Source organism: Myxocyprinus asiaticus, chromosome 15 (assembly GCF_019703515.2).
Source record: "Myxocyprinus asiaticus isolate MX2 ecotype Aquarium Trade chromosome 15, UBuf_Myxa_2, whole genome shotgun sequence".
NCBI lineage: Eukaryota > Metazoa > Chordata > Actinopteri > Cypriniformes > Catostomidae > Myxocyprinus > Myxocyprinus asiaticus.
The window spans coordinates 29737086-29762238 of NC_059358.1; the positions used below are offsets into that span (position 1 = coordinate 29737086).

Here is a 25153-nt window from a genome sequence, read left to right on the forward strand (position 1 = left end):
ACATTTTAAATACCTGATTTATCAGATCCCAGTAAAGCTTTCTAGTGAACACTTCACAGATTATCCCAATGTTGCTTTGTCAAAAAATAAGGCAAATGTTCTTTTGGGTTTCTGCAATGCAAAGCAATTAAATTAATGAAGATTTATGACATTTTGCATCAAGACTTTTAAGATCTATACAAATTATAGCTGTAAGCTTTCACAGTCAGCATAATATCTTGCAGCTCATCTATTGCAAATTGTGTAACTTGTTTAGAAATCACTTTCTGGAATATTTCTTTTCTAATGACAAATTGCACGTTTTCTACGCAGTACCCATATTCTAGACCCCATGAAATCTAGCTTTGTGGCTGTTTAGTCCATGTCTATTAGCTTTTTCTATTAGCCGGCTATATGCTAGTGTCCTCCTATTCAGTTAGGACAGCTCTCGGAAATAGATTAAAGATTTTTATTGATAATGACAGTGAAGTAACTTGGTCTTGGCGGACTAGATCTGCTTTACGCATGCTGCTGCTGCTTGGCATGAGTACATATGCTGCTGCTGTTGGCACGGAAACATGATGCTGCTGAGACAGAGGAGACATGCTGCTGCTACCGTACCAACATTAAGATAAAGCAGATCTAGGCAGGTGGTACTAGGGAGGTGGAGGGAGAATGCTACAAATAACTGCACTGCTGTAGCCATTTCCCGTTGTATTGTGTGAGGTGAGAAGTAGCTTTATATATTTATAAATATATAAATATATATATATATATATATATATATATATTTTTTTTTTTTTTTTTCCTTTTTTTTTTTGCTGAAATATGTATTTCTAATAAACAGTTTTTCCTCTTTCGGGAACACAAAAATATTGATGACTCATCTTGCACTACAGATATTTTTGTCCAATCATATGCTCTCTAGAAAGAGGATGTCCCTCCCCCTAATACCACCTGCCACTGACTAGTTTTTTAAATTTGCTTCTCAAGTAAATGTATCTTGTTTTATGGATGTTTAGATATTTAAGATAATATTTAATAAGAAAAAAAAAATACTGATAAAGATTTTTATTTTTATTTATTTGTGATGTAAATAAATTCTATTAGCTTTTTAAAACAAAGGATGAGCCCTTTGATGTGTCCAGCAGAAACGTCCTTTTTCAATAGAAAATATGTTAAGACAGGACAAAAAAGAAACTGCTTGCTATCTGATTTCATGGGGTCTTTAAGTTTTAATGCCATATTGAAAATCCTTGACTTTTCTTCTGAAATGTCAAGCTGCAACAATTATGTGAATGCCTAAAATCAAGGTGTTTCTCAGAGCATATGGGTGATACAGGACTCACACTTACCACAGTGTCTCTCTTCTCTCTTGCCGGGGCTCTTCTCCATTGTCTCACACCTGCATGAAGGTCCAGAGCAGTATGGGAATGACTACTGAGAAACATTCTCTAAGAGCCAACTGCTCTTCCCGTCTCTCCCCTTATTTCTATATCCAACCCTCCTTCCATGGGCCGAAACCAAAGACTTTATCTGGGGAAAATTTTTTCCAAGAACTCCAAGATCTCCTCCTGCAATCCCTCTGGTTCCCCTACCCTCAAAATGTCACCACTATTACAAAGCCATTCCCTTTTTAACCCCTCTGAACATCATACAAGTTTCAGTTTCAGTCTGCTTGACCACTGTGATGCTCATGTAGATCTTATTGGGTCTTGACCTGACACATTCTGAGATTGTACAGTAAAATTTGTCATATTTTACTGTACAACCTTTTCTGACACTATCTTTCTTAAAAGTTGAGTTCTTTAAAGCCTGCGTCTGAATTCCCGTACTCTCAAAGTATGTTCCGAATTGAATTAAGAAATTAAGAACGTACTTTTCGACCCTTGATTAATTAAGTTTTTTAGGTATGCAGGTGTGTAGTTTGGATACATTCCCAGACAAACTACATCCTTTGATTTGTATGTTCTTGTAAATATGACGTGCTAACAGCAACCACAAAAATGATTTACTCAGATGTTGTTAAACTAGTACAATTCAACCATGAGTACCAACTTTCTTGGTACCTATAGCACTTTTGCTTCAAAACAGCCGCTTGGCTCACAAGTCTCCACCTTATTTAATGCAACTTTTCAAATCTGCTGCATATTCAGACATACTCATTTGGCACCTTTTGCAAACTATATAGTATGGAAGTATGCATATTTGGATGTGGAGCATTTCTAAACTAAGCTAATTACCGGAAAGTTTCAAAGGCTGCTCAAATCTCTTCTTCCTGTCTGTTCTAACATTATGCCTTTATCTCTTTGCTACTTCCTTCTCTTGCTAACTCAACGCCTGCTCACTTGGTGGTGGTGACTGAAAAAGATGACAACGGATCTAATTCCCCCATGTTCCCATAGTACAACAGTTACCCTCAGGCCCCTACCAAAACTACGGCCCCGCCACGAACTATAACAACGAGGAGGATGAGGAGGACCCATATGATGGCTACCGTGGCTACCCTCCTCTGTACTACCAACCCAGCAACCCTGACCCCCATGCCTTCAGGCCTGGCCCCGTCCACCCTGGTGACATGCCAGGGATGAGTTCACCTGGCATGCGTCGCTTCTCTCGCAGCACGACTGAAGAGGGGAGCGTTGATGAGTCGGGAGCACAGGTGAAGGCCTAATAGCTCGGGTGACCAGCCCCAGCAAACCGATCGTCCACACACACACTTTTCATCAGAATATCCTGCAGGATATGACTGAGGGAACTCTGAAAAGTGCCTGCTATATGCATCCTTATGGGGAGTGGGTGGGTACTGTGGAGAAGATTGGAAAATGAAACTGTGCCGATATCCATTCAGTGACTTTTTTGTCATTTGTGAGTTTGCATGTGGCAAATGAGACGACAAGCAAGTTTAAACAAAGCAGTGGTTTTGAGTTATGTGTAGTCCATATCTTTTGTAAATGATAATGGGGATATCTGTACATTTTTTGTCATTTTTAAGAGATAGTTTACCAAAAAATAAAAATTGTTGTAATTTGTTCACCCTCGTGCCATACTAGCCCAGTATTATTTTCTTCCATTAAACACAAAATGAGATCTTGCGCAGAATGTCCGAGTAGCTCTTTTCCATAAAAGTGGATAGTGATTTTAAATACAAATCTTATGGTATGATTGATGCACTGCGAATGATGCTGAATCGGTCTCCCTACACTCTCAAACTACTTACACTGGCGGCCAAAAGTTTGGAATAATGTACAGATTTTGCTCTTATGGAAAGAAATTGGTACTTTTATTCACCAAAGTGGCATTCAACTGATCACAATATATAGTCAGGACATTAATAACGTGAAAAATTACTATTACAATTTGAAAAAAAAAATTCTGAACTTCTTAAACTACTTCAAAGAGTTTTCATTAAAAAGTCCTCCACATGCAGCAATGACAGCTTTGCAGATCCTTGGCATTCTAGCTGTCAGTTTGTCCAGATACTCAGGTGACATTTCACCCCACACTTCCTGTAGCACCTGCCATAGATGTGGCTGTCTTGTCGGGCACTTCTCACACACCTTACAGTCTAACTGATCCCACAAAAGCTCAGTGGGGTTAAGATCCATAACACTCTTTTCCAATTATCTGTTGTCCAATGTCTGTGTTTCTTTGCCCACTCTAACCTTTTCTTTTTGTTTTTCTGTTTCAAAAGTGGCTTTTTCTTTGCAATTTTTCCCTTAAGGCCTGCACCCCTGAGTCTTCTCTGTACTGTTGAACATGAAACTGGTGTTGAGCGGGTAGAATTCAATGAAGCTGTCAGCTGAGGACATGTGAGGCATCTATTTCTCAAACTAGAGACTCTGATGTACTTATCCTCTTGTTTAGTTTTACATCTGGCCTTCCACATCTCTTTCTGTCCTTGTTAGAGCCAGTTGTCCTTTGTCTTTGAAGACTGTAGTGTACACCTTTGTATGAAATCTTCAGTTTTTTGACAGTTTCAAGCATTGCATAGCCTTCATTCCTCAAAACAATGATTGACTGATGAGGTTCTAGAGAAAGCTGTTTCTTTTTTGCCATTTTTGACCTAATATTGACCTTAAGACATGCCAGTCTATTACATACTGTGGCAACTCAAAAACAAACACAAACACAAAGACAATGTTAAGCTTCATTTAATGAACCAAATAGCTTTCAACTGTGTTTGATATAATGGCAAGTGATTTTCTAGTGCCAAATTAGCAATTTAGCATGATTACTCAAGGATAAGGTGTTGGAGTTTTTTTTACATCAGTATTGTCCTGACTATACTTTGTGATCAGTTGAATGCCACTTTGGTGAATTAAAGTACCAATTTCCTTCTGAAACAGCAAAATCTGTACATTATTCCAAACTTTTGCCCACCATTGTATATATTTGTATATGTCTGAATATTTTGCAATATACTTTAAATACTGTATATTGATTCTACGCTAATAATAAACAAATTTAAATCAGTAGTTTTATATTTTCCTATTGTTCTTTATCCAATTATGTAATTCACAATGCTTTGTGGGATAGTAGTTAATTCCCTCATTTAAGACGTGAAGTATACAGTCTTGTACCTTTGTCTTTTTGTTCGATTTGCAAACACTTTTTTTTTTTTTTTTCCTTCAAATCAAAGTTTGTAATGTTGTGAGTCACCTTGGAGCTGGTTGGTTTGGTTCATTGCTTCATCATAAAATCCTCAACTTTTATGTAGGATTTTATGACATCTCAATGTAAAAAATTAATGGGAAAAACACTTTAAAAGTGGGCAGGCACTGTTGGGCTCTATTATTTATTGATAATATTCCCCTCACCCGTTGCTCTCAAATATCAGTCTTGGTCACATTTGTAAGCACAGTACAATTGGTCACACAACACATGAGAATCACTGCTGTTTGACGTCAATATTGTCAAACCTGGAGAATGGCTCCATTTGAATTGATAATGAGTACCAATGATTTTTGAATGCAAAGATGGGAATACTATCAGTGAATAAGGATCTGAATTAGTTCTGTCCTTCACACAAAGCAATCATATGGCTTACGAAGACATGGAATATAGAGCACCAGTTGTATGGACTACTTTTATGTCTTATGGTGCTTTTTGTACTTGGCATTTAAAATCACAGATTTGTTGTATGGAAAAGAGCAGCTCAGACATTCTACCCAAGATCTTTTTTTTCTTTTTTTTTTTGTGGTTAAGTGTTGGAATAACATGTGAGTAAATGATGACTAAAATGTCATTCGTGATTTAGCATGTTACAACGTTCACAGTTTTACAGCATATAGCATTTATATGGAACTGGCTGCTTTATTTTATTTAGAGGAAAAAAATACCTCCGTTTATGCTTTTGATGTTCTTGTCACTAACAATTATTTATGAAATGCTTAATTATTAACCATACTCAAAACCTGTTAATGAACCAAATCTAACCTCTCCATTTATTATCTGGTACTTTAAAGTCATTTTGTCTGGATCATAATTGTATTATCACATATTAACGTGAACTTTCTGTGCATATGGTCTTGTTAGACGACGTGTCATACAATCTGTGTGGATGCAAACTGTGTTTTTATAAGAGCTCTGCGTGGAGTTATTTCCGGTGTCTGTGGTCTTGTGTCCTATGGGCCTGTTCACTGTGAAAGAGACTTGAAATAGTTAGGCCTGTGGTCTATTGTCCTTTCAGAATAACTCTAAACTGCACGTGGAGCAGGTGCCAGTAGAAAGACTCATCACCAGACCTTTGAATCTACAAAGTAATTTATTTTTACTTTGTTTTTATAACCAATAAAACCGTACTGCGACAATGACCCAACATGATGTCTCATCTGGCTTTTATTATGTTGCTCTGTGTGTTTTCCTAATTGATGTCACCCAAAAAAGGATGTAAAAATTAAATTATTCTTTTTTAAAAAAAAAAAAACATTTTATTTTGTGGTATAATGAGCTCAGATAAATGGAACATCTATTGATGTTCCTGTATGGTAAATTAAAACAAGCCACCTCGATTTTACACTAAAAATTAAAATAAAATAAAAGACATGACAACCAGCAAAGACAGTACCATCCTCACAAAAGACACTAGAAACTAAAAAGGGTGTTTTATTTCCATCCAAACATAGTGTTGTTTTAAAGAGTTAAGCAGACTTCAAAAGGCTAAAGTGCCATTAGAAAGGGCTTATAAAGCCATATGAAGTTAATTAAGGCCAAAACAGCAGTTGAATTAGAGCAGAATCAAGCTTCAGAGAGCACTGCTAAAGCCATTTTTGGGAAAAGGAAAGGCCAAAAAAATTAGGGCTGCTGTCTGCCTGCCTTTATTCCTTGGTTGAGGATTAGGTAAATACACATTATAATGTTAAGAAATGTGTTTCATTAAATGTGTTTCTGCTTGTATCTCATATCAAACATACCCAAACATGGACAGTTTATTTTTACAATTTTGAGACATAATTTAACATAAACATTAATATATATAAAAAAGAAACATTTCAAACTCCTGGAAAGACTGTGAGCCACAAGATCCAGAAAGTCATTTCATCTTGAAGTCTTCTGGCCTGTAAAGACAAAACGGACACTGGTGAATACTCGAGCACACAGCTACTGTGGCCATAATTTAAATGGTTGACAAGCAGGATAAAACAGGAGCTTGTGTCACTGTACCAACTGAAGCAAGATTTGAACTGTAATAATAGTCAAATACATTTATCACATTTAATTCAGCGTGGGCTCATTGTGTAAAGCTATTAAAGTGCACAGGGTGGGACGTCTGACTTTAAACCAGGATACAAACAAAAATAATTACATCAAGTAATTTGTCTCCATTGGAAATAACTTTTATTTAAAAAGTAATAAACAGTTTTTCCACATAGAGTTCCTTATTATTGTATGCATGGAAGATTAAAATACTTAAATTCATGATTCAGTTAATGAATGCAATTAAAGAATTTTGATATGACAAACCATAGAGCCCTCTTTTATTTACTTGACAATTCAACACCAGTAATATTATTATTATTATTATTATTATTATTATAGAGATGTATCAGTATTGAATCAAAATGTACCTTATTTAACTTTAATTTATCAAAAATATTTCTAGATAAAAAATAAATCATGTAAATGATTGCTGTTTATGTCATATCCATTTTGTCAGCATATGTGATGTCACACAGAGTCATACACAACTTTATCTTTTGCTATAAAAAATTACAAAAGATGATTAATTTATCAGTAGTATCTGTTACTGTACATTGGTCATTAAATTTCAAGGTAATAATTTCATGTTCTGTTGTTGTTCAGTCAGAGACAGACCCAAAGAGACAGAGGGTTCAGGGGCCCAGGGGCCCAGGGACCCACAGAATAATGACACTGACCCAAATGAGTAGGCCTCATTCACAGACACATCCATCACCATGACAACAGTGTCACCTTGTCACCAGACTAACAACTGTCCCTGAATGGCACTTTAAATAAAGCACCTGAACACTGCTGATAATATTATGTTGAACACTGAAGGGCATTTGCAGTTTGAAATGTAAGGGGAAAAAATGGCTTAGCTGGAATATGTTTAAAGGGATAATTCTGTCATTATTTACTCACCTTCATGTCGTTCCAAACACATGACTTTCATACGTGGAACATAAAAGGTGATTTTTTTCAAGAATATATATGTAATGTAAGTGAATAAGTACTGTCAAGCAGCTTAAATATATATTTAAAAACAAACAAACAAAAAAACATAAAAGGATAATAAAAGTGGTCTATATAACTCATGCTCTATATTCAAAGTCTTCTGATGCCATACAATGGCATCTGTGTGATGAACATCCTGAAATTTAGAGCTTGACAGCCCCTATCCTCATTCACCTTTCTTTTTTCAAAGTCATACAGAATTGGACCAAAATTCTGATTTTTTTAATTTTTTTATTGTGGGGTGAACTATTCCCAGATTTTTACAATTTCAACTCAAGGATCATTTTCTTAAAAGGTACCATCTGTAACTGCCATTATACTAACATGAAAATCCTACCAGCAAAAGCATTTAAAAAAGAAAAAGAAAAAAAAAGCTGACATTACTACTAGTCTTTCATGTCCCTACATCTAATTATTTAAACTCTTGGAGGTAATTTTACAGAAATTTTTATTTTAAATTGATCTACAGAGAGCAAAGTTTCTTTCGTGACACTCAGTTGAGACAACAATGATTTCCCATACACAGTCCTACAAGTGTAGAAAATATGTTCAAGGGAATGAAATTCAACCAGCAGAAATGAGATAATGTTCATCTTATTTCTGAGACTGTACAAACATTTCAAATATATAGAGATAGACCTGAGAGAATGGCTATTTCTTGGCATATATTTAAATAATAAATGGCAAATGTGCTCAGAAGAAAATGAAGATCTTCTTGATACCAGCCTCACATTTGTGTTGAGGCTCCAGAACATATGCAATAAATCATATATGTGCTGCACTGTGGTAAAACGACTGACAGCTTAACAAATCTGAACAATGTGATTCAAAGATGGCCTCTTTCAGCTAATAAATACACTGTAAATGTCAAGTATTGGCATTTCAAATTAATGCGGGCATGCTGTGTCTGCAAGCATGCGTTGTATTTTGTAGTCTAATATTGATGCTAAAGCAAAATTCAGACACTAACCTATCAGTTTTTCTTGGGTCAGACATTTGACCGTTTTTGTGGAGGACTTGCTGACACACACTGGAACGCCATAAACTGACCTTGAACAGGTCAGCTACAGATCAATAATCAATTAAACTCTCGGTTTAATGCATAACTTATGATGAAAGAGTGATTAAAGTCCATGCAAGTCCAATAAATGTAAAATAGCTTTTAACATGCCTCCTACCAATTCAGAAGTTAAATGATTTCAGAAAGTACTACAGTAATGGAAGCTTTCATTATTTTTAGAGGACGTCTCACTGATGACTGAAGTCAATAGACCCAAAAACTAATTGCATGCTGTGAGGCAAGTTTCTCATTAGAGTTTCTCTATTACAAGAAAATGAAAACAGCCAGATTTGCATTTTCTGAAGGAAATGCCACTGATCGCAAGACAGCAAAGGGGTAGTGTTAAAGTTTTAGGATTTAGGCTTTAGTTCTGTATAAATGAGTACTGATTCAGAGTCACTTTGCTGGGCATGCTGCTTTTCAGCTGGCTGCACACAAAAATCAACACAGTCACTGAAGGCAGCTATAAATGGATAAATTAATAAATAAATAAATAAATCCATCCATCCATCCATGGAAGACAAGAACTGGTCGGTATTCGTTAAGCAGCCTGTCATGAACATTCAGTAACCATGGCAACATTTTTGCAAGACAAAATAACATGCCTTATTACACGTTTGGCTGCAGTTTCCCAGTGAAATGTCCAGCGAGGGGCGACAAAATCGAGTGAAATGGGTAGTAATCAGATAAGATTTTTAAGGTGAATATTAGATGGAGGTTTTAATGAGTAAAACGTACCTCCCTAACCTAAAACTTTAACCTAACCAATAGTGATCTAAAATAAGAGTTACACAAAACAGACATCCTTACCCAACCAGCATCTAAACCTTACCGATATAGTGTCCAAAAACAAAATGTGAAATCAAAAGCATATTTTCTGAAGCAACCATGTCATTTGTCACTTCTATGCACATTCGTCTCACGGGTCATCTTACCTATTTGACTGGGATCAAACCACAGTCTCCTGAGGAGTCCGCAGTCCAACACTCTATGAGGTGAGCTACAGCAGAAGCTAAATATGTTGGAATAAGTGTGCAAATCTTCTCTAGTGTTAATTTCACCAGGAAACTGACAAAACGTAGAATGAGGCATGTAAAAGTCCGACCTAGTCTCATAGAATGAATGTTACTATAACAATTTTTTCATTTGAAAAACGATACATTTTAACGCTTGTATTACAACCTCACCTACATTTGCACACTTATTCCAACGTGATTAGCTTCTATGGTAGGTCACCTTATAGAGTGTTGGACTTCGGATTCGAAAGACCACGGTTCAAAACTAGTCAAGCATGCAAGCTAACACGTGAGACGAGAGTGTCATAGAAGCGTCATGAAACGACGTGGTTGCTTCAGAAAATGTGCTTTTAATTTCTCATTTAGTTTTTGGACACTATCCGTTAGGTGTCTAAAGTTAGTTAAGGGTAAGGATGTCTGTTTTGTGTAACTCCCATTTTATTTTATATGACTATTGGTAAAGTTTACGCTGAAGTTTTAGGTTAGGGAGGTACACTTTACTAATTAAAACCTCCATCTAATTTTCACCTTAAACCATGTCTGATTATGACAGTTTGCGAAAATGTAGTTACAGTAACATTCTTTCTACGAGACTAGGTTGTCATTATGCTATTGATGTTAAGGAAGAAAGACCAATCATGATTCAGTATGCAAATATTATAATGATATCACTGCTGTCAGTAACATTTTGAATGCTGAACATTTTGTCATCAAGTCAATGGGAGATGTTTAAACTTTAATCTTAATTACATTTTTAAAAGTATAAACTTTACAAAAACCAAAAAGTGTGAATGGTGTCTATGTTAAGCAAGTTTAACACTTATATACAGTACATAATTAAAAAAAAAAAAAAAATTTATCCCCTTTTCTCCCCAATTTGGAATGCCCAATTCCCACTACATAGGTGGCCCACTTACTCACCTCAATCCGGGTGGCGGAGGACAAGTCTCAGTTGCCTAAGCTTCTGAGATGGTCAATCCGCGCATCTTATCATGTGGCTTGCTGTGCATGACACCGCGGAGACTCCCAGCATGTGGAGACTCATGCTACCCTCGGTGATCCACACACAACTTACCACGCGCCCCATTGAGAGCGAGAACCACTAATCGCGACCACGAGGAGGTTACCCCATGTGACTCTACCCTCCCTAGCAACCGGGCCAATTTGTTTGCTTAGGAGACCTGGCTGGAGTCACTCAGCACGCCTTGGATTCAAACTCGCGACTCCAGGGGTGGTAGTCAGTGTCTATACTCGCTGAGCTACCCAGGCCCCCATAAACAATATATAATTAATGTAAATTGCCTATGATTTATGGCTTTAATGCTAGTGTATTGACCAGCTTCTTGGACTGAACCCTAAAAATCCTAAACAATTATTATTTTAATATGACCGCTGCTCACAAACAAAAAGGACACCCAGATCGTGGCTGTATGTATGTTTAATGAGATAAACATTGAGTTATCTCTCTCTATAAAGAGTGAGAGAAATAAAAAATGGTGAAGGAGACTCTCATATCTACAGTAAGGAGGAAGGGGTGTGGTATGACATTAGCAATGCCTCTCAATATCTTTGAGCCATTACTGGGGACACATTAACTTTCTGCCCAGTAAATGACCTATAAATACTGCAACAAGTTAGTTTTACAACAAACCATTTAAATTTCATATTTACAACAGCTGCGGTTGATTGTGGTCGGACTCTTTTAACCCACCAAACCTTTATCAGCCAATTCAACGTTACTAGACAAACATCATTCATTGTGCTATTCTCCAATTTAATTACAGCAGATCTACCCACCTCATTATCACATTATTGTCTCCTTCCCACAGATATGTTTTAATTACACACTCATGGCTCCTCAGGAGGGACCAGCACTTGCAAAATAACACAGTAAAGATGACAAACAACACCAGGCATACAGAGGCGGACTTGGTCGCCTCAGTGTTTGATTGAAAGGGTTATGAACTCTGGAAAGCTACAACGAAACTTGCCCTCATGCATGCCCCCATGCTAACAAGAAAAGAATGACCGAAGAGATTTGTTAATTAATTTATTTATTTTATGTAGAACCACCAATAACACAAGCAGGGATCAATAACACTATGTGAGATAAATGATGTTGAAATGTAAATCCATTGTATGAAACCTTTAAAACAAAATTAGGCACGTTTAAAAACCATAATAGGTGCTCTTTAAACAGTCCCTCACGCAAGAGGAAGTATGTAATGCTGGTCTCCTGACACAGTCTATGCATCATTTTTAGGGTATTTACTGGGATTTTTTAACTGCTATCTGAAAGTCTACACTGACTTCAAACCCTGAATTTAGTAAGACTATCTTAAAGAACTGTGACTTACACAATATGAGTATTTCAGACAATGTACCTTTACATCATGAACCAAGTGACCTCTTTCATTATTTAGAATAATACGTATTCTAATATGATCGGAGTACAGATTCAAAGAGCCTGGAGGCATGAGGAAAATATTACTGGAAATTACATGAACTACACTGAGAAAAGGCATTATAAATATTTAACAGATTAAAGATTACAAACTAGAGTTCTCCATTTGCCATATGTGTCAAAAGTGTTCCCGACAGCATTTTTAGGTTGGCTATTGCTAAAAACCATGACAAAGAACGGCTTTAATGGTTGAAGGTACAGTATTAATTCATGCCAAATGCCTCACTGCAGACATTAGGAAAGGCACAGCTGCTACTTAACTATCTTGCAGTGATCAAAGAATGAGCATAAATGAACAAAAATGACTGTAATTTAACAGGAAGGGCAGGGAAACGTTTCAGAGAATGGTCTTATATCCCTTTATCGGGGTTTTAATTTGCAAAAACAACTGGCTGATTGTACATTATCCCACTTATTACATGACTACTAACCAAATAAATAGACAAAATATTTATTTGCATTGAAATTCTGTAATTACAGTTTGTGAGAAGTAATAAAATCGCTGAACAGCTAAAATCCACCTCCTGTTTAAGTCAGGGTTCTACTGGTGTTTATTTAGTAATTAATGACCTTCTGACTGCTCATTATTCAACTTGTTACGAGACTACTCACCAAATAAATAAATAAATGGACATGAAACATTGATTTGAGTTTAAATTATTTTATTAGCTTACTTGTAGAGATCACACAGTGATCAGAGAAGTAGGAAAGATGACTCGCAATACCCGGATGACCGGTCTGATATGTCTTAATCTCCAGAGGTGTGGTTTGTACTCAGACATGTCAGACTGCTAGATGGGGTCACTGGCCAATCAGAATCAAGTATTCCCATGTAATAAGATATACTATTGTCCTTATATATGGCTTACTTAACCCTAAAAAGGTTTTTGAATCTTGGGGGTAATGAACAATTGAGAGGCTTGGCAAGGAGCAATGTGTGAGTGGGACAATCTTTTGAGAAAATTATTGAAAAAAGGTTCTCTGCAAATACTTGACTATGTTTAAAGAAATCTGGCATTAAAGGGATAGTTCACCCAAAAAATAAAATGCTCTCATCATTTACTCACCCTCATGCCATCCCAGATGTGCATTACTTTCTTTTTTCTGCTGAACAGAAATTACATTTTTTAGAAGAATATCTCAGCTCTGTAGGTCCATACAATGCAAGTGAATGGTGGCCAGAACTTTGAAGCTCCACATAGGAGATAAAGTCAGCATAAATGTAATCTATAAGACTCCAGTGGTTAAATCAATGTCATATGAAGTGCTCCAGTCGGGTTTGGGTAAGAACAGACCAAAATATAACAACTTTTTCACTGTACATCTTGCCATTGTAATCTCTAGGTATAATCATGATTTCAAGCTCGATTACACTTCCTATAGCACCAAATAGCACTCTGCACATGCATCAAGCACTAGGAAGTGTAATCAAGCTTGAAATTATGATCGTGCCTAAAGACTGCAATGGCAATATTTATAGTGAAAAAGGAAATACATTTTGGTCTGTTTCTTCTCACCCAAAACCAATTGAGATCGCTTCAAATGACACTGATTAACCCACAGGAGTCATATGGATTACTTTTTGATGCTGACTTTCTCTCCATATTGGAGCTTCAAAGTTCTGGCCACCATCTACTTGCATTGTATGGACCTACAGAGCCAAAATATTTCTCCAAAAATCTTTGTTTGTGTTCAGCAGAAGAAAGGAAGTCATACACATCGGAGATAGCATGAGAGTAAATGATGAGAGAATTTAAATTTTTGGGTGAACTGTTCCTTTAACTCCAATCTTTATCCAAAAGTATCAGCAATTTTTGAGAAGGCAGCTGATCTCATGGCACATGTTCCTATCGTTTTCATGCTATTTACATGATCTCTAAAAGCTGAAAATAATGTTAATATTTTGAAGAGGAAAAGAAAATTACAAATGTATTACATATCAAGATTCACTGCTGTTTCCATATGGGCCCTAATACAGTATGTTGGAAAACAGCAATGAAAGCAATGAATTAATTTTCTGAGGTATATTTATGTTCTTGTCTTTTAAAGGTTTTCAGTGCATCCAGAATGTATTCACAGCGCTTCACTTTTTCTACATTTTGTTACAGCCTTATTCCAAAATGGATTAAATCCATTATTTTCCTCAAAATTCTACAAACAATATCCCATAATGACAACGTGAAAGAAGTTTGTTTGAAATCTTTGCAAATTTATATATAAAAAATAAATAAATAATAAAAATAAAAAAAATAAAATAAAAGAAAATCACAGTATTCACAGCCTTTGCTCAATACTTTGTTGAAGCACCTTTGGCACCAATTACAGCCTCAAGTCTTTTTGAGGATGATGCTACAAGCTTGGCACACCTGTTTTTGGGCAGTTTCTCCCATTCTTCTTTGCAGGACCTCTCAAGCTCCATCAGATTGGATGGGGAGCATCGTGCACAGCCATTTTCAGATCTCTCCAGAGATGTTCAATCGGGTTCAAGTCTGGGCTCTGGCTGGGCAACTCAAGGACATTCACAGAGTTGTCCCGGAGCCACTCCTTTGTTATCTTGGCTGTGTGCTTAGGGTCGTTGTCCTGTTGGAAGATAAACCTTCACCCCAGTCTGAGGTCCAGAGCGCTCTGGAGCAGGTTTTCATCAAGGCTGTCTCTGTACATTGCTGCATTCATCTTTCCCTCGATCCTGACTAGTCTCCCAGTTCCTGCTGCTGAAAAACATCCCCACAGCATGATGGTGCCACCACCATGCTTCACTGTAGGGATGGTATTGGCCAGGTGAGGAGTGGTGTCTGGTTTCCTCCAGACATGACACTTGCCATTCAGGCCAAAGAGTTCAATTTTTGTTTCTCATGGTCTGAGAGTCCTTCAGGTGCCTTTTGGCAAACTCCAGGCGGGCTGTCATGTGCCTTTTACTGAGGAGTGACTTCCGTCTGGCCACTCTACCATACAGGCCTGATTGGTGGAGTGCTGCAGAGATGGTTGTTCTTCTGGAAGGTTCTCTTCTCTCCACAGAGAAATGCTGGAGCTCTGTCAGAGTGACCATCGGGTTCTTGGTCACCTCCCTGACTAAGGCCCTTCTCCCCCGATCTCTCAGTTTGGCTGGGCAGCCAGCTCTAGGAAGAGTCCTGGTGGGTCCAAACTTCTTTCATTTATGGATGATGGAGGTCACTGTGCTCATTGGGACCTTCAATGCTGTAGAAATTTTTCTGTACCTTTCCCCAGATCTGTGCCTCGATACAATCCTGTCTCGGAGGTCTACAGACAATTCCTTGGACTTCATGGCTTGGTTTGTGCTCTGACATGCACTGTTAACTGTGGGACCTTATATAGACAGATGTGTGCCTTTCCAAATCATGTCAAATCAACTGAATTTACCACAGGTGGACTCCAATCAAGTTGTAGAAACATCTCAAGGATGATCAGTGGAAACAGGATGCACCTGAGCTCAATTTTGAGTGTCATGGCAAAGGCTGTGAATACTTATGTACATGTGATTTTTTATTTTTAATAAATTTACAAAGATTTCAAACAAACTTCTTTCACGTTGTCATTATGGGGTATTGTTTGTAGAATTTTGAGGAAAATAATGAATTTAATCCATTTTGGAATAAGGCTGTAACATAACAAAATGTGGAAAAAGTGAAGCACTGTGAATACTTTCCGGATGCACTGTAGATGTAGCCAAGTCTATGGGATTTTGTGCCTGTTTTATTGTCCACCAGGTGAGACACAAAAAAAACACCCCGTCAGATCAGATTTCTTAGAAAAGTAATAGCACACCTCTCCTCAACCCGCTACATGATTTGAGGTATCATTGACGTCTATAGCACAAACGGTGCAAGAGTTACACAGTGAAGTTTAATACAAAGGGTTAGAGGTTTAGAATTATAACAAATACCAAACCAAGCATGAGCAATAATAATAGCAAGAGCCACTACCGGTAAATATATATTCCTAATTTCAGTGCTAAACTGAAATAAACATTCTCAGTATGAAAACATTTTTTGGTATGGCACATTGCCTTTGAAATACTGCTTACCTTTAGATCTTACCGTGAAGTAGTGTACAGTCACTTGCCTTACAGGTTTCAATTATTTAACACTGACACAATATTAAATCTACAGAATATCAAATCTCTAAAAGCTCCCTGCATTTGTCTCGGCCCACATCACACCTTTAGCATTTGTTTTTTATTGTTATCATCTTTATATAACTGAAAGGACACAATTTTCAATACATCTCAATTTCCTCTATAGCAGCTTTGAAGCCGTTTTAATTTCATCTTAACATGCTTTGAGATTCATCCTGCCACTCTTGTATTGTAATGATGATAATTAAATCAGTCACCTGTGCCATGCTCATAAAAGGTTCAACAAATGCCACAGGAAGAGCAATGTCCTTATCAGTCATACAGGTATGTTATCATTTGGGAAACAAATACAACCCCTGTAAAAAAACACAAAGCTGAGAATTTAAGCAACAGACTTCATTCCAAATCCATATGACTTTCTTTCTTCTATGAAACACAAAGGCATATGTTAGGCAGAATGTTAGCCTCTGTCAGCATTCACTTACATCGCATCTTTTATACAATGAAAGAGAATGGTGACTGAGGCTAACATTCTGCTCAACATCTCCTTTTGTGTTCCATAGAAGAAAAAAGTCATACAGGTTGAGCAACATGAAATAAGAGGGTACACGATAGTACATAACAGAATTTTCATTTTTGGGTGACCTATATATACATTAGGGATGTGCCCTAAGCTGAATAGCTTATTCGGAAAGACACGAATAATGACTTAAACGAATAATGGATTCATCCAAATAATATAAAAAATATTTGTATGACTGATTATTCAAGAGGCACAAGGATAAAGCGACATTTTAAATAAACATAAAAATTACAAAGAATTTAAGATCCTATGCAGCCAATATTGCTAAAGTGTAAACCTTATGAATGAAAATGTGCACGGTGTGATTTCAAATAAGATGGGTGCGGTCTCGACTCCGTTTGCGGTCTCTGTAAATTGTGTGCGTCTGGAGCATATCAAGTGAAACATTAACTAAGACAAGACATCATATACACTTTCCACTTCTTGAAATGTCTGTTAATGTATCTGTGACGAGGAGGAGGGCGTGGCAGGGCTGTGATGATGCACGACCAGCGCTGAATCCGCTGATCAGTGGGAGAGTGAGATAAAGGGGAGCCGGAGGCGCCAGTTAGAGAGAGAGACGCACGCGGCCAAGCTGCACGTGTGTCTGTATGTTTATGTTCGTTTTATGTTGAGTTTCTTATTAAACTTTGTTTACTGTTCAGCCGGTTCCCGCCTCCTCCTTGCCCATCCTTTATCTGTTACAGTATCACATGATTCAACCGTGATTCCCACGTATTCATTTATAGCCTAAACCTGAGCGCGATATTAAATTCCTGACCTGAAGTGATCATGTCGGAGCCCATCTATCCGTCTATTAAAGTTGACTACATTTTCAGTTGAAGTCAGAAGTTTACATACACCTTAGCAAAAAACTTTTAAACTCAGTTTTTCACAAGTCCTGACATTTAATCATAGAAAACGTTCCCTGTCTTAGGTCAGTTAGGATCACTACTTTATTTTAAGAATGTGAAATATCAGGATAATAGTAGAGAGAATGATTTATTTCAGCTTTTATTTCTTTCATCACATTCCCAGTGGGTCAGAAGTTTACATACATTTTGTTAGTATTGGGTAGCATTGCCTTTAAATTGTTTAACTTGGGACAAACATTTTGGGAAGCCTTCCACAAGCTTCTCACAATAAGTTTCTGGAATTTTGGCCCATTCCTTCAGACAGAACTGGTGTAATTGTGTCAGGTTTGTAGGCCTTCCCACAAATTTTCTATTGGATTGAGGTAGGGCTTTGTGATGGCCACTCCAATACCTTGACTTTGTTGTCCTTAAGCCATTTTGCCACAACTTTGGTGGTATGCTTGGGGTCATTGTCCATTTGGAAGACCCATTTGTGACCAAGCTTTAAATTCCTGGCTGATGTCTTGAGATGTTACTTCAATATAGCTAGATAATTTTCCTTCCTCATGATGCCATTTATTTTGTGAATTGCACCAGTCCCTCCTGCAGCAAAGCACCCTCACAACATGATGCTGCCACCCCCATGCTTCACGGTTGGGATGGTGTTCTTCGGCTTGCAAGCCTCACCCTTTTTCCTCCAAACATAACGATGGTCATTATGGCAAACAGTTCAATTTTTGTGTCATCAGACTAGAGGACATTTCTCCAAAAAATAAGATCTTTGTCCCCATGTGCACTTGCAAACTGCAATCTGGCTTTTTTATGGTGGTTTTTAGCAGTGGCTTCTTCCTTGCTGAGCAGTCTTTCAGGTTATGTCGATATAGGACTCGTTTTACTGTGGATATAGATACTTGTCTACCTGTTTCCTCCAGCATCTTAACAAGGTCCTTTGCTGTTGTTCTGGGATTGATTTGCACTTTTCGCCCCAAACTATGCTCATCTCTAGGAGACAGAATGCGTCTCCTTCCTAAGTGGTATGATGGCTGCGTGGTCCCATAGTGTTTATACTTGCGTATTATTGTTTGTACAGATGAACGTGGTACCTTCAGGTGTTTGGAAATTGCTCCCAAGGATGATCCATACTGGTGGAGGTCCACAGTTTTTTTTTTTTTTCTGAGGTCTTGGCTGATTTATTTCGATTTTCCCATGATGTCAAGCAAAGAGTTTGAAGGTAGGCCTTAAAATACATCCACAGGTACACCTCCAATTGACTCCAATTAGCCAATCAGAAGCTAATTGGCTAATTGCCTAAAGGCTTGACATCATTTTCTGGAATTTTTAAGTTAAAATGCTCCATAAAGGTTTAAATGCTCCATATTCATCTATTAGGAATATTCCTCCTTATGTAAAACAAAGAAACTGAAACATGATCTGTCTTTTTTCCTCCTTCTTTAAACTGTGCTACCTCTGGTAAGGCACTATATAAATGTAACATTATTATTATTATTATTTAACTAAATAATGGTGTCCTATTTTAAAAATTCCTGATAGACTTATGGGACTTTCACTTGTTTGTAGGCTATATTTATTTGATTTCTTGTCTTTTAATGTTTGAATTTGTATTTATTATTCACCGCAAAATGTGTGCTTGAAATTTCACATTTTGCTTGACACCTCCTGCCTTCAGAATAATGTTGTTATGCATGCACAGACAAACAAAAATTCTGTTTCATGCAGATATTAATGTCAGAAATACCAGGAGAAACCGCAGTAAACAACACATTCCACTTAGTGTAGCCTACAAATTCAGCTTCATCTGATAAGAAAAAAATAAATAATAAAATAGTTGTATAATAATAATAATAATTATTATTATTATTATTATTATTATTATGAAAAGGCATATACAATGCACATTTTATTAATAGAAACTATAAATGTAAGATTAACATTTAAAAATGGGCATTTTATTTAGTTTTGATGCACTTCCGGTTTGAGTCCCGCCAACACTCAGTTCTATCCGAATACAGAGACAGATACAGATAATTTTGTCATATGAACAGACACAGATACAAAAAGAGAGAATGGCTTCGCTGCACACCCCTAATATATATATATATATATTCAACAGTTAGTTCTGGTCCTCGAATCTGATTGGACGAGAGACGTTCCATCAGCACTCGGATGCTTCACTGTGTGTGTATCACTCCGCTTGTGTTCGTGCCATTCTAAACTAAAGTGTAAGAGCAGTGCATATGTGTTAAGAGCTACTGTTTGTCTTTTTTTTTTTTACATAATATATGTTAGCTGGCAGGTGGTGGCAAAAGATAATTTTTGTGTGTAATATGAGCCAGTTGGTGATGTGAAATGAATCCGCGTCAGCCACTGTTTACATAAAACAGCGCTCCATGATCGCTACTACTCTACTAAAGCTAGGAAATAGCTTTAAACAGCTTTAAACGAACAACTTCAGCATTACGGCTCATCACAGCTGAGAGACACAACAGACTGATTGATTACAGAACTCAAGGTGCTTACCTCTTACCAGAGTTTCCACACTGGATACACACGGTTTAAAATGGCGAATGACATTGCGGTTTCTATAGTGATCGACCATGAAATAGAGAGGAATAACCCCGCTTGGATGGCTATTTTTCCACTGAGAAAGCTGATCTTCAGAAAGCTGGGAGCATCTCTGCTTAGGAGTGGCAACAGGTGATCGCACATGCTCCGTCTCTCTCTCTCTCACACACACACACACACACACACACACACATCCATCCATCCATCCAACCACATCCATTTATCCAATAACTTGTTAGAAACAGCACAAGCCGTGATACTATTTCTGAAGTAACATTTTTGAATTACTAACAAAGGCTTGGACACATCATTTGGTTTGAACCAGCAACGGCAGATTCTGATTCATGACTGTACTCAGTTTTTCCTAATTTTTTAAAATTTACTTGTTCATTGAACTGTTGTATATAAGCAATAATCACACTCGCAATCGTGCTATATGGCCCTACATCAGCACTGCTGTGATTACCAACAGCACTCGGCCTGCAGCCTCGTCTCAGTCTCTGTTGTGCTCAAAAGTTTGCATACCCTGGCAGAAATTGTGAAATTGTGTGTGTATTGACCTTGTGAAGCCAAGGTCAGGTAGACCAAGAAAGATTTCAGCCACAACTGCCAGAAGAATTGTTCAGGATACAAAGAAAAACCCACAGGTAATCTCAGGAGAAATACAGGCTGCTCTGGAAAAAGACAGTGTGGTTGTTTCAAGGAGCACAATATGACGATACTTGAACAAAAATTAGCTGCATGGTCGATTTGCCAGAAAGAAGCCTTTACTGAGCCAATGCCACAAAAAAGCATGGTTACAATATGCCCGACAACACCTTGACACGCCTCACAACTTCTGGCACACTGTAATTTGAAGTGACGAGACCAAAATAGAGCTTTGTTTGGAGAGGGGACAACAAGGCCCATAGTGAAAAGAATACCATCCCCACTGTGAAGCATGTTGGTGGCTCACTGATGTTTTGGGGGTGTGTGAGCTCTAAAGGCACGGGGAATCTTGTGAAAATTGATGGCAAGATGAATGCAGCATGTTATCAGAAAATACTGGTAGACAATTTGCATTCTTCTGCACGAAAGCTGCGCATGGGACGCTCTTGGACTTTCCAGCACGACAATGACCCTAAGCACAAGGCCAAGTTGACCCTCCAGTGGTTACAGCAGAAAAAGGTGAAGGTTCTGGAGTGGCCATCACAGTCTCCTGACCTTAATATCATCGAGCCACTCTGGAGAGATCTCAAATGTGCGGTTCATGCAAGACGACCAAAGACTTTGCATGACCTGGAGGCATTTTGCCAAGACAAATGGGCAGCTATACCACCTGCAAGAATTTGGGCCTCATAGACAACTATTACAAAAGACTGCACGCTGTCAATGATGCTAAAGGGGGCAATACATAGTATTAAGAACTAAGGGTATGCAGACTTTTGAACAGGGGTCATTTCATTTTTTTCTTTGTTGCCATGTTTTGTTTTATGATTGTGCCATTCTGTTATAACCTACAGTTGAATATGAATCCCATATGAAATAAAAGAAATGTGTTTTGCCTGCTCACTCATGTTTTCTTTAAAAATGGTACATATATTACAATTCTCCAAGGGTATGCAAACTTTTGAGCACAACTGTATATATTATATATATTTTTATTTTATTTATTTTTTTTTTTTTTAAGGAACTATCAATTATTTTAGCCTAGATGCAATATATGTCCATGGGGAGAAGCACTGTGCCAATAAAATACTCGAGATAGGAAAGTTTTACGGAGTATTGGTGAGAGGCACTCTGTAGAGATGTAAAGGGTTTATGAGGTGTTTAACAGCAGTACAGCGGCTGTGTGGAAATGTAAAGTGACATTTTATGTCTTGGAGGATCTTTGGTGCGCTACCAAACAAGGCAGAAATGTATCTTGTGTGGGAAGTATGACATGCACAGTATTTGACCTATAAAACATGTCATTATTTTTGCATGTTTTGTATTAGAAACGCCTTCACTTAGGAGAACATTAATAAAAAAAAAAAAATAATATATATATATATACACACACACACACAATAGTTATCGTTGCCCCCACAAGTATTTGGAATCTTAAGTCACCGAAAACCATCTAAATTATATCAATTTCACTGGATTAGATAAAATATCAAACTAAGTTACATCTGCAAACAATTGATGCTACAGCCTCTCAACTTTTTTTGCAAATACTTTTAACCAACTGGTGTCAAGGTGATTTTTAGTGAATGTAGGAAATCAGTTCCCCAGCAGGAGTGTCCTAGCAGAGTAACCACAGGTAGTTCATCACATTAAAGGGATAGTTCACCGAAAAATGAAAATTCTCTCATCATTTACGCATGCCATCCCAAATGTGTATGACCTTTTCTTCAGCAGAACACATTTGAAGAAAAATATCTCAGCTCTCCAGCCAGGTCTCCTAAGCAACCAAATTGGCCCGGTTGCTAGGGAGGGTAGAGTCACATTGGGTAACCTCCTCGTGGTCGAGATTAGTGGTTCTCGCTCTCAATGGGATGCGTGGTAAGTTGTGTGTGGATTGCGGAGAGTAGCACGAGCCTCCACATGCTGCGAGTCTCCGCGGTGTCATGCACAGCGAGCCACGTGATAAGATGCGTGGATTGACGGTCTCAGAAGTGGAGGCAACTGAGACTTGTACTCCGTCACCTGGACTGAGGTGAGTAACCGCGCCACCACGAGGACCTACTAAATAGTGGGAATTGGGCATTCCAAATTGGGGAGAAAAGGGGATAAAAAAATAAAAAATAAAATAAGAAAAAAATATCTCAGCTTAACAGGTCCTTAAAATGCAAGTGGATGGTGATCCGACTTTTGAAGCTCCAAAAAAAAAAAAAAATATCACAGATAGTCAGCATAAACGTCATCCATACGACTCCAGAGGTTAATGTCTTCAAAAGCGATTCAAATACGATTGCTTTTGGTGTGAGAAAGATCAGTATTTAAGTACTTTTTAACTCTAAATCTTCGCTTCCAGTCAGCAGCGGTATGCACGTGACGTAATCGTGTTGGCATGTTCACGTGAGAACTGAGGCACGTGCAACACACATGGAAGAGCAGCACTGTTTACAAGGGAATAGGAGGAATGCTGAACAGAAGCTTCATTGGTTTGTTTAGATCTCTATTTATCTGTTTCTTTACTCACAATGGTGTGTTTGTGTGCTTATCCTGGATGTCTCAACTGAGAGAAAAAGGTGAGATTACATCGGTATCATGCCAATGCGAATTCGTCACACAAGAGACCACATGAACTCAGCGCTCTTGTGAGTGCGTATACCAGTACTGCTGCTGACTGGCAGCGATGGTTTGTAGTTAAAAAGTACTTAAATATTTATCTTTTTCACACGAAAAGTGATTGTTTCACTTTAAAAGACATTAATTTAACAGCTGGTGTTTTATGGTCAGATGACGTTTAGGTTGACTATCTGTTCTTTTTGGAGCTTGAAAAGTCTGATCACCATCACTATTTTTCTTCAAATGTTTTCTGCTGAAGAAAGTAAGTCATACATATCTGGGATGTCATGAGGGTGAGTAAATGATGAGAGAATTTTCATTCATTTTTTAACTATTCCTTTAAATACTGACATGTCCCACTAAGTTTGACAAACAGAAAGTGTCCAAATACTTAGTTTTGAATGTTATACAGTACGTAACAAACATCTTTTTGTAAAATGTTTCGCTTGAAAAGCATTTTTATTCCCCTAAGCAATTGTTATAAGTATGCAAAATACAATTTTTCATTGTGACCTCACAGTTGGTCTGTGACTGGCTGGCCTCTGAGATTCAGTGACTCAGCTCTCATAAATCTGATTGGATGTCTGCAGTGTGGGGACCAGCAGAGCGCCCATCCAGACGAGAGCAGCTTCACAGATGGCTTTTTAAACTTAAGTTTTTTCTGACCTCACTAGCAGCCACACTCTCTCCCTCCCCTCAGGAGAACACCACCAGGAAGACACCTCAGCTGCGCTTTATATCTCACACCACACTGATTCTTTGACTTCAGAATCAAGAAGGAAATATGGCAGTACAGAACAGAGAGACTAAGAAAGACTAAAGGAAGGCAATAAGGAAAGAGAGAGAGACAAACTTACGGGGTCCACAGCATGGGGAAAGCATCTCGCTCATCCTGTGTGTACTCGCTGAGCTTGCGAGGGATCTCTCTGGGTTGAGGAAGTTCTTCTGTCAGATTCTTGAGAACGTCTTCAGGAAGTATCTGACACAGGACACACAATGAGAACACTTTCTAATACTACTCACATTATAGATTACTGCAGAACTGTGATCAGAGACGATACTAAAATTTCAGTAGTCAATACCAATACCAGTTACAATACCAATTTCACGATTCTCAATAACATTTCGATATCTCAGCAAAAACTAATTTACTTTTGAACACAGTCCTTTAAAAACAATGGTATGTAGCCTTTAAGTATTTCTCAAATAATCTCTATGTAAACACTGCATCAAGTTTTTCCAAGTAATTATTCTAGTAAACAGTCAGCTATGAAGAACAAAGAAATAGTAATTTAGTGAGAATGATAGTTACATTTTTTTTTATTTTAGTATAAACTTAGTAATGATTTACAGTTACTTTTGACACCCCCTGGTCTATGTCAGATCAATACAAGACTTCCACAAGAGTGAAAACAATGGTTCTTGTTTTTGACAAGAAACCTCATGTTCAGAAACAAAGATAGCCACGAATGAACACCAATCACACCTGTACCATCTTTGGTCGGACAGGTTTGACATGTGCCGAATTTACAAATTTCTCTGAAATGATCAAACATTAGGTGGGGTTTCATCAGATTGCTCCACAATAT

General features: G+C 37.7%; 2 protein-coding genes across 3 annotated transcripts in view; one reads left to right on the forward strand and one right to left on the reverse strand.

The window, feature by feature from the left end:
* The window catches only part of LOC127453428 (collagen alpha-1(XIV) chain-like), a 194505-nt gene extending 188914 nt beyond the window's left edge, over positions 1–5591 (forward strand). Inside the window, exon 49 of one of the 2 annotated variants that reach the window (XM_051719753.1) lies at positions 2385–5591. In XM_051719753.1, the coding sequence (XP_051575713.1) occupies positions 2385–2653 (269 nt within the window). In that variant the 3' untranslated portion in view covers positions 2654–5591. Of the gene's footprint in view, positions 1–1394 lie in introns of both variants that reach the window. The other variant, XM_051719752.1, reaches the window with a different exon arrangement.
* A 136-nt stretch (positions 5592–5727) lies between these two features.
* Positions 5728–25153, reverse strand: part of LOC127453438 (39S ribosomal protein L13, mitochondrial-like) — a 33119-nt gene continuing 13693 nt past the window's right edge. Inside the window, exons 6-7 of the mRNA XM_051719769.1 lie at positions 24422–24543; positions 5728–6539 (exon numbers count right to left, since the gene is read on the reverse strand). Of these exons, the coding sequence (XP_051575729.1) occupies positions 6515–6539; positions 24422–24543 (147 nt within the window). The 3' untranslated portion in view covers positions 5728–6514. The remainder of the gene's footprint in view (positions 6540–24421; positions 24544–25153) is intronic.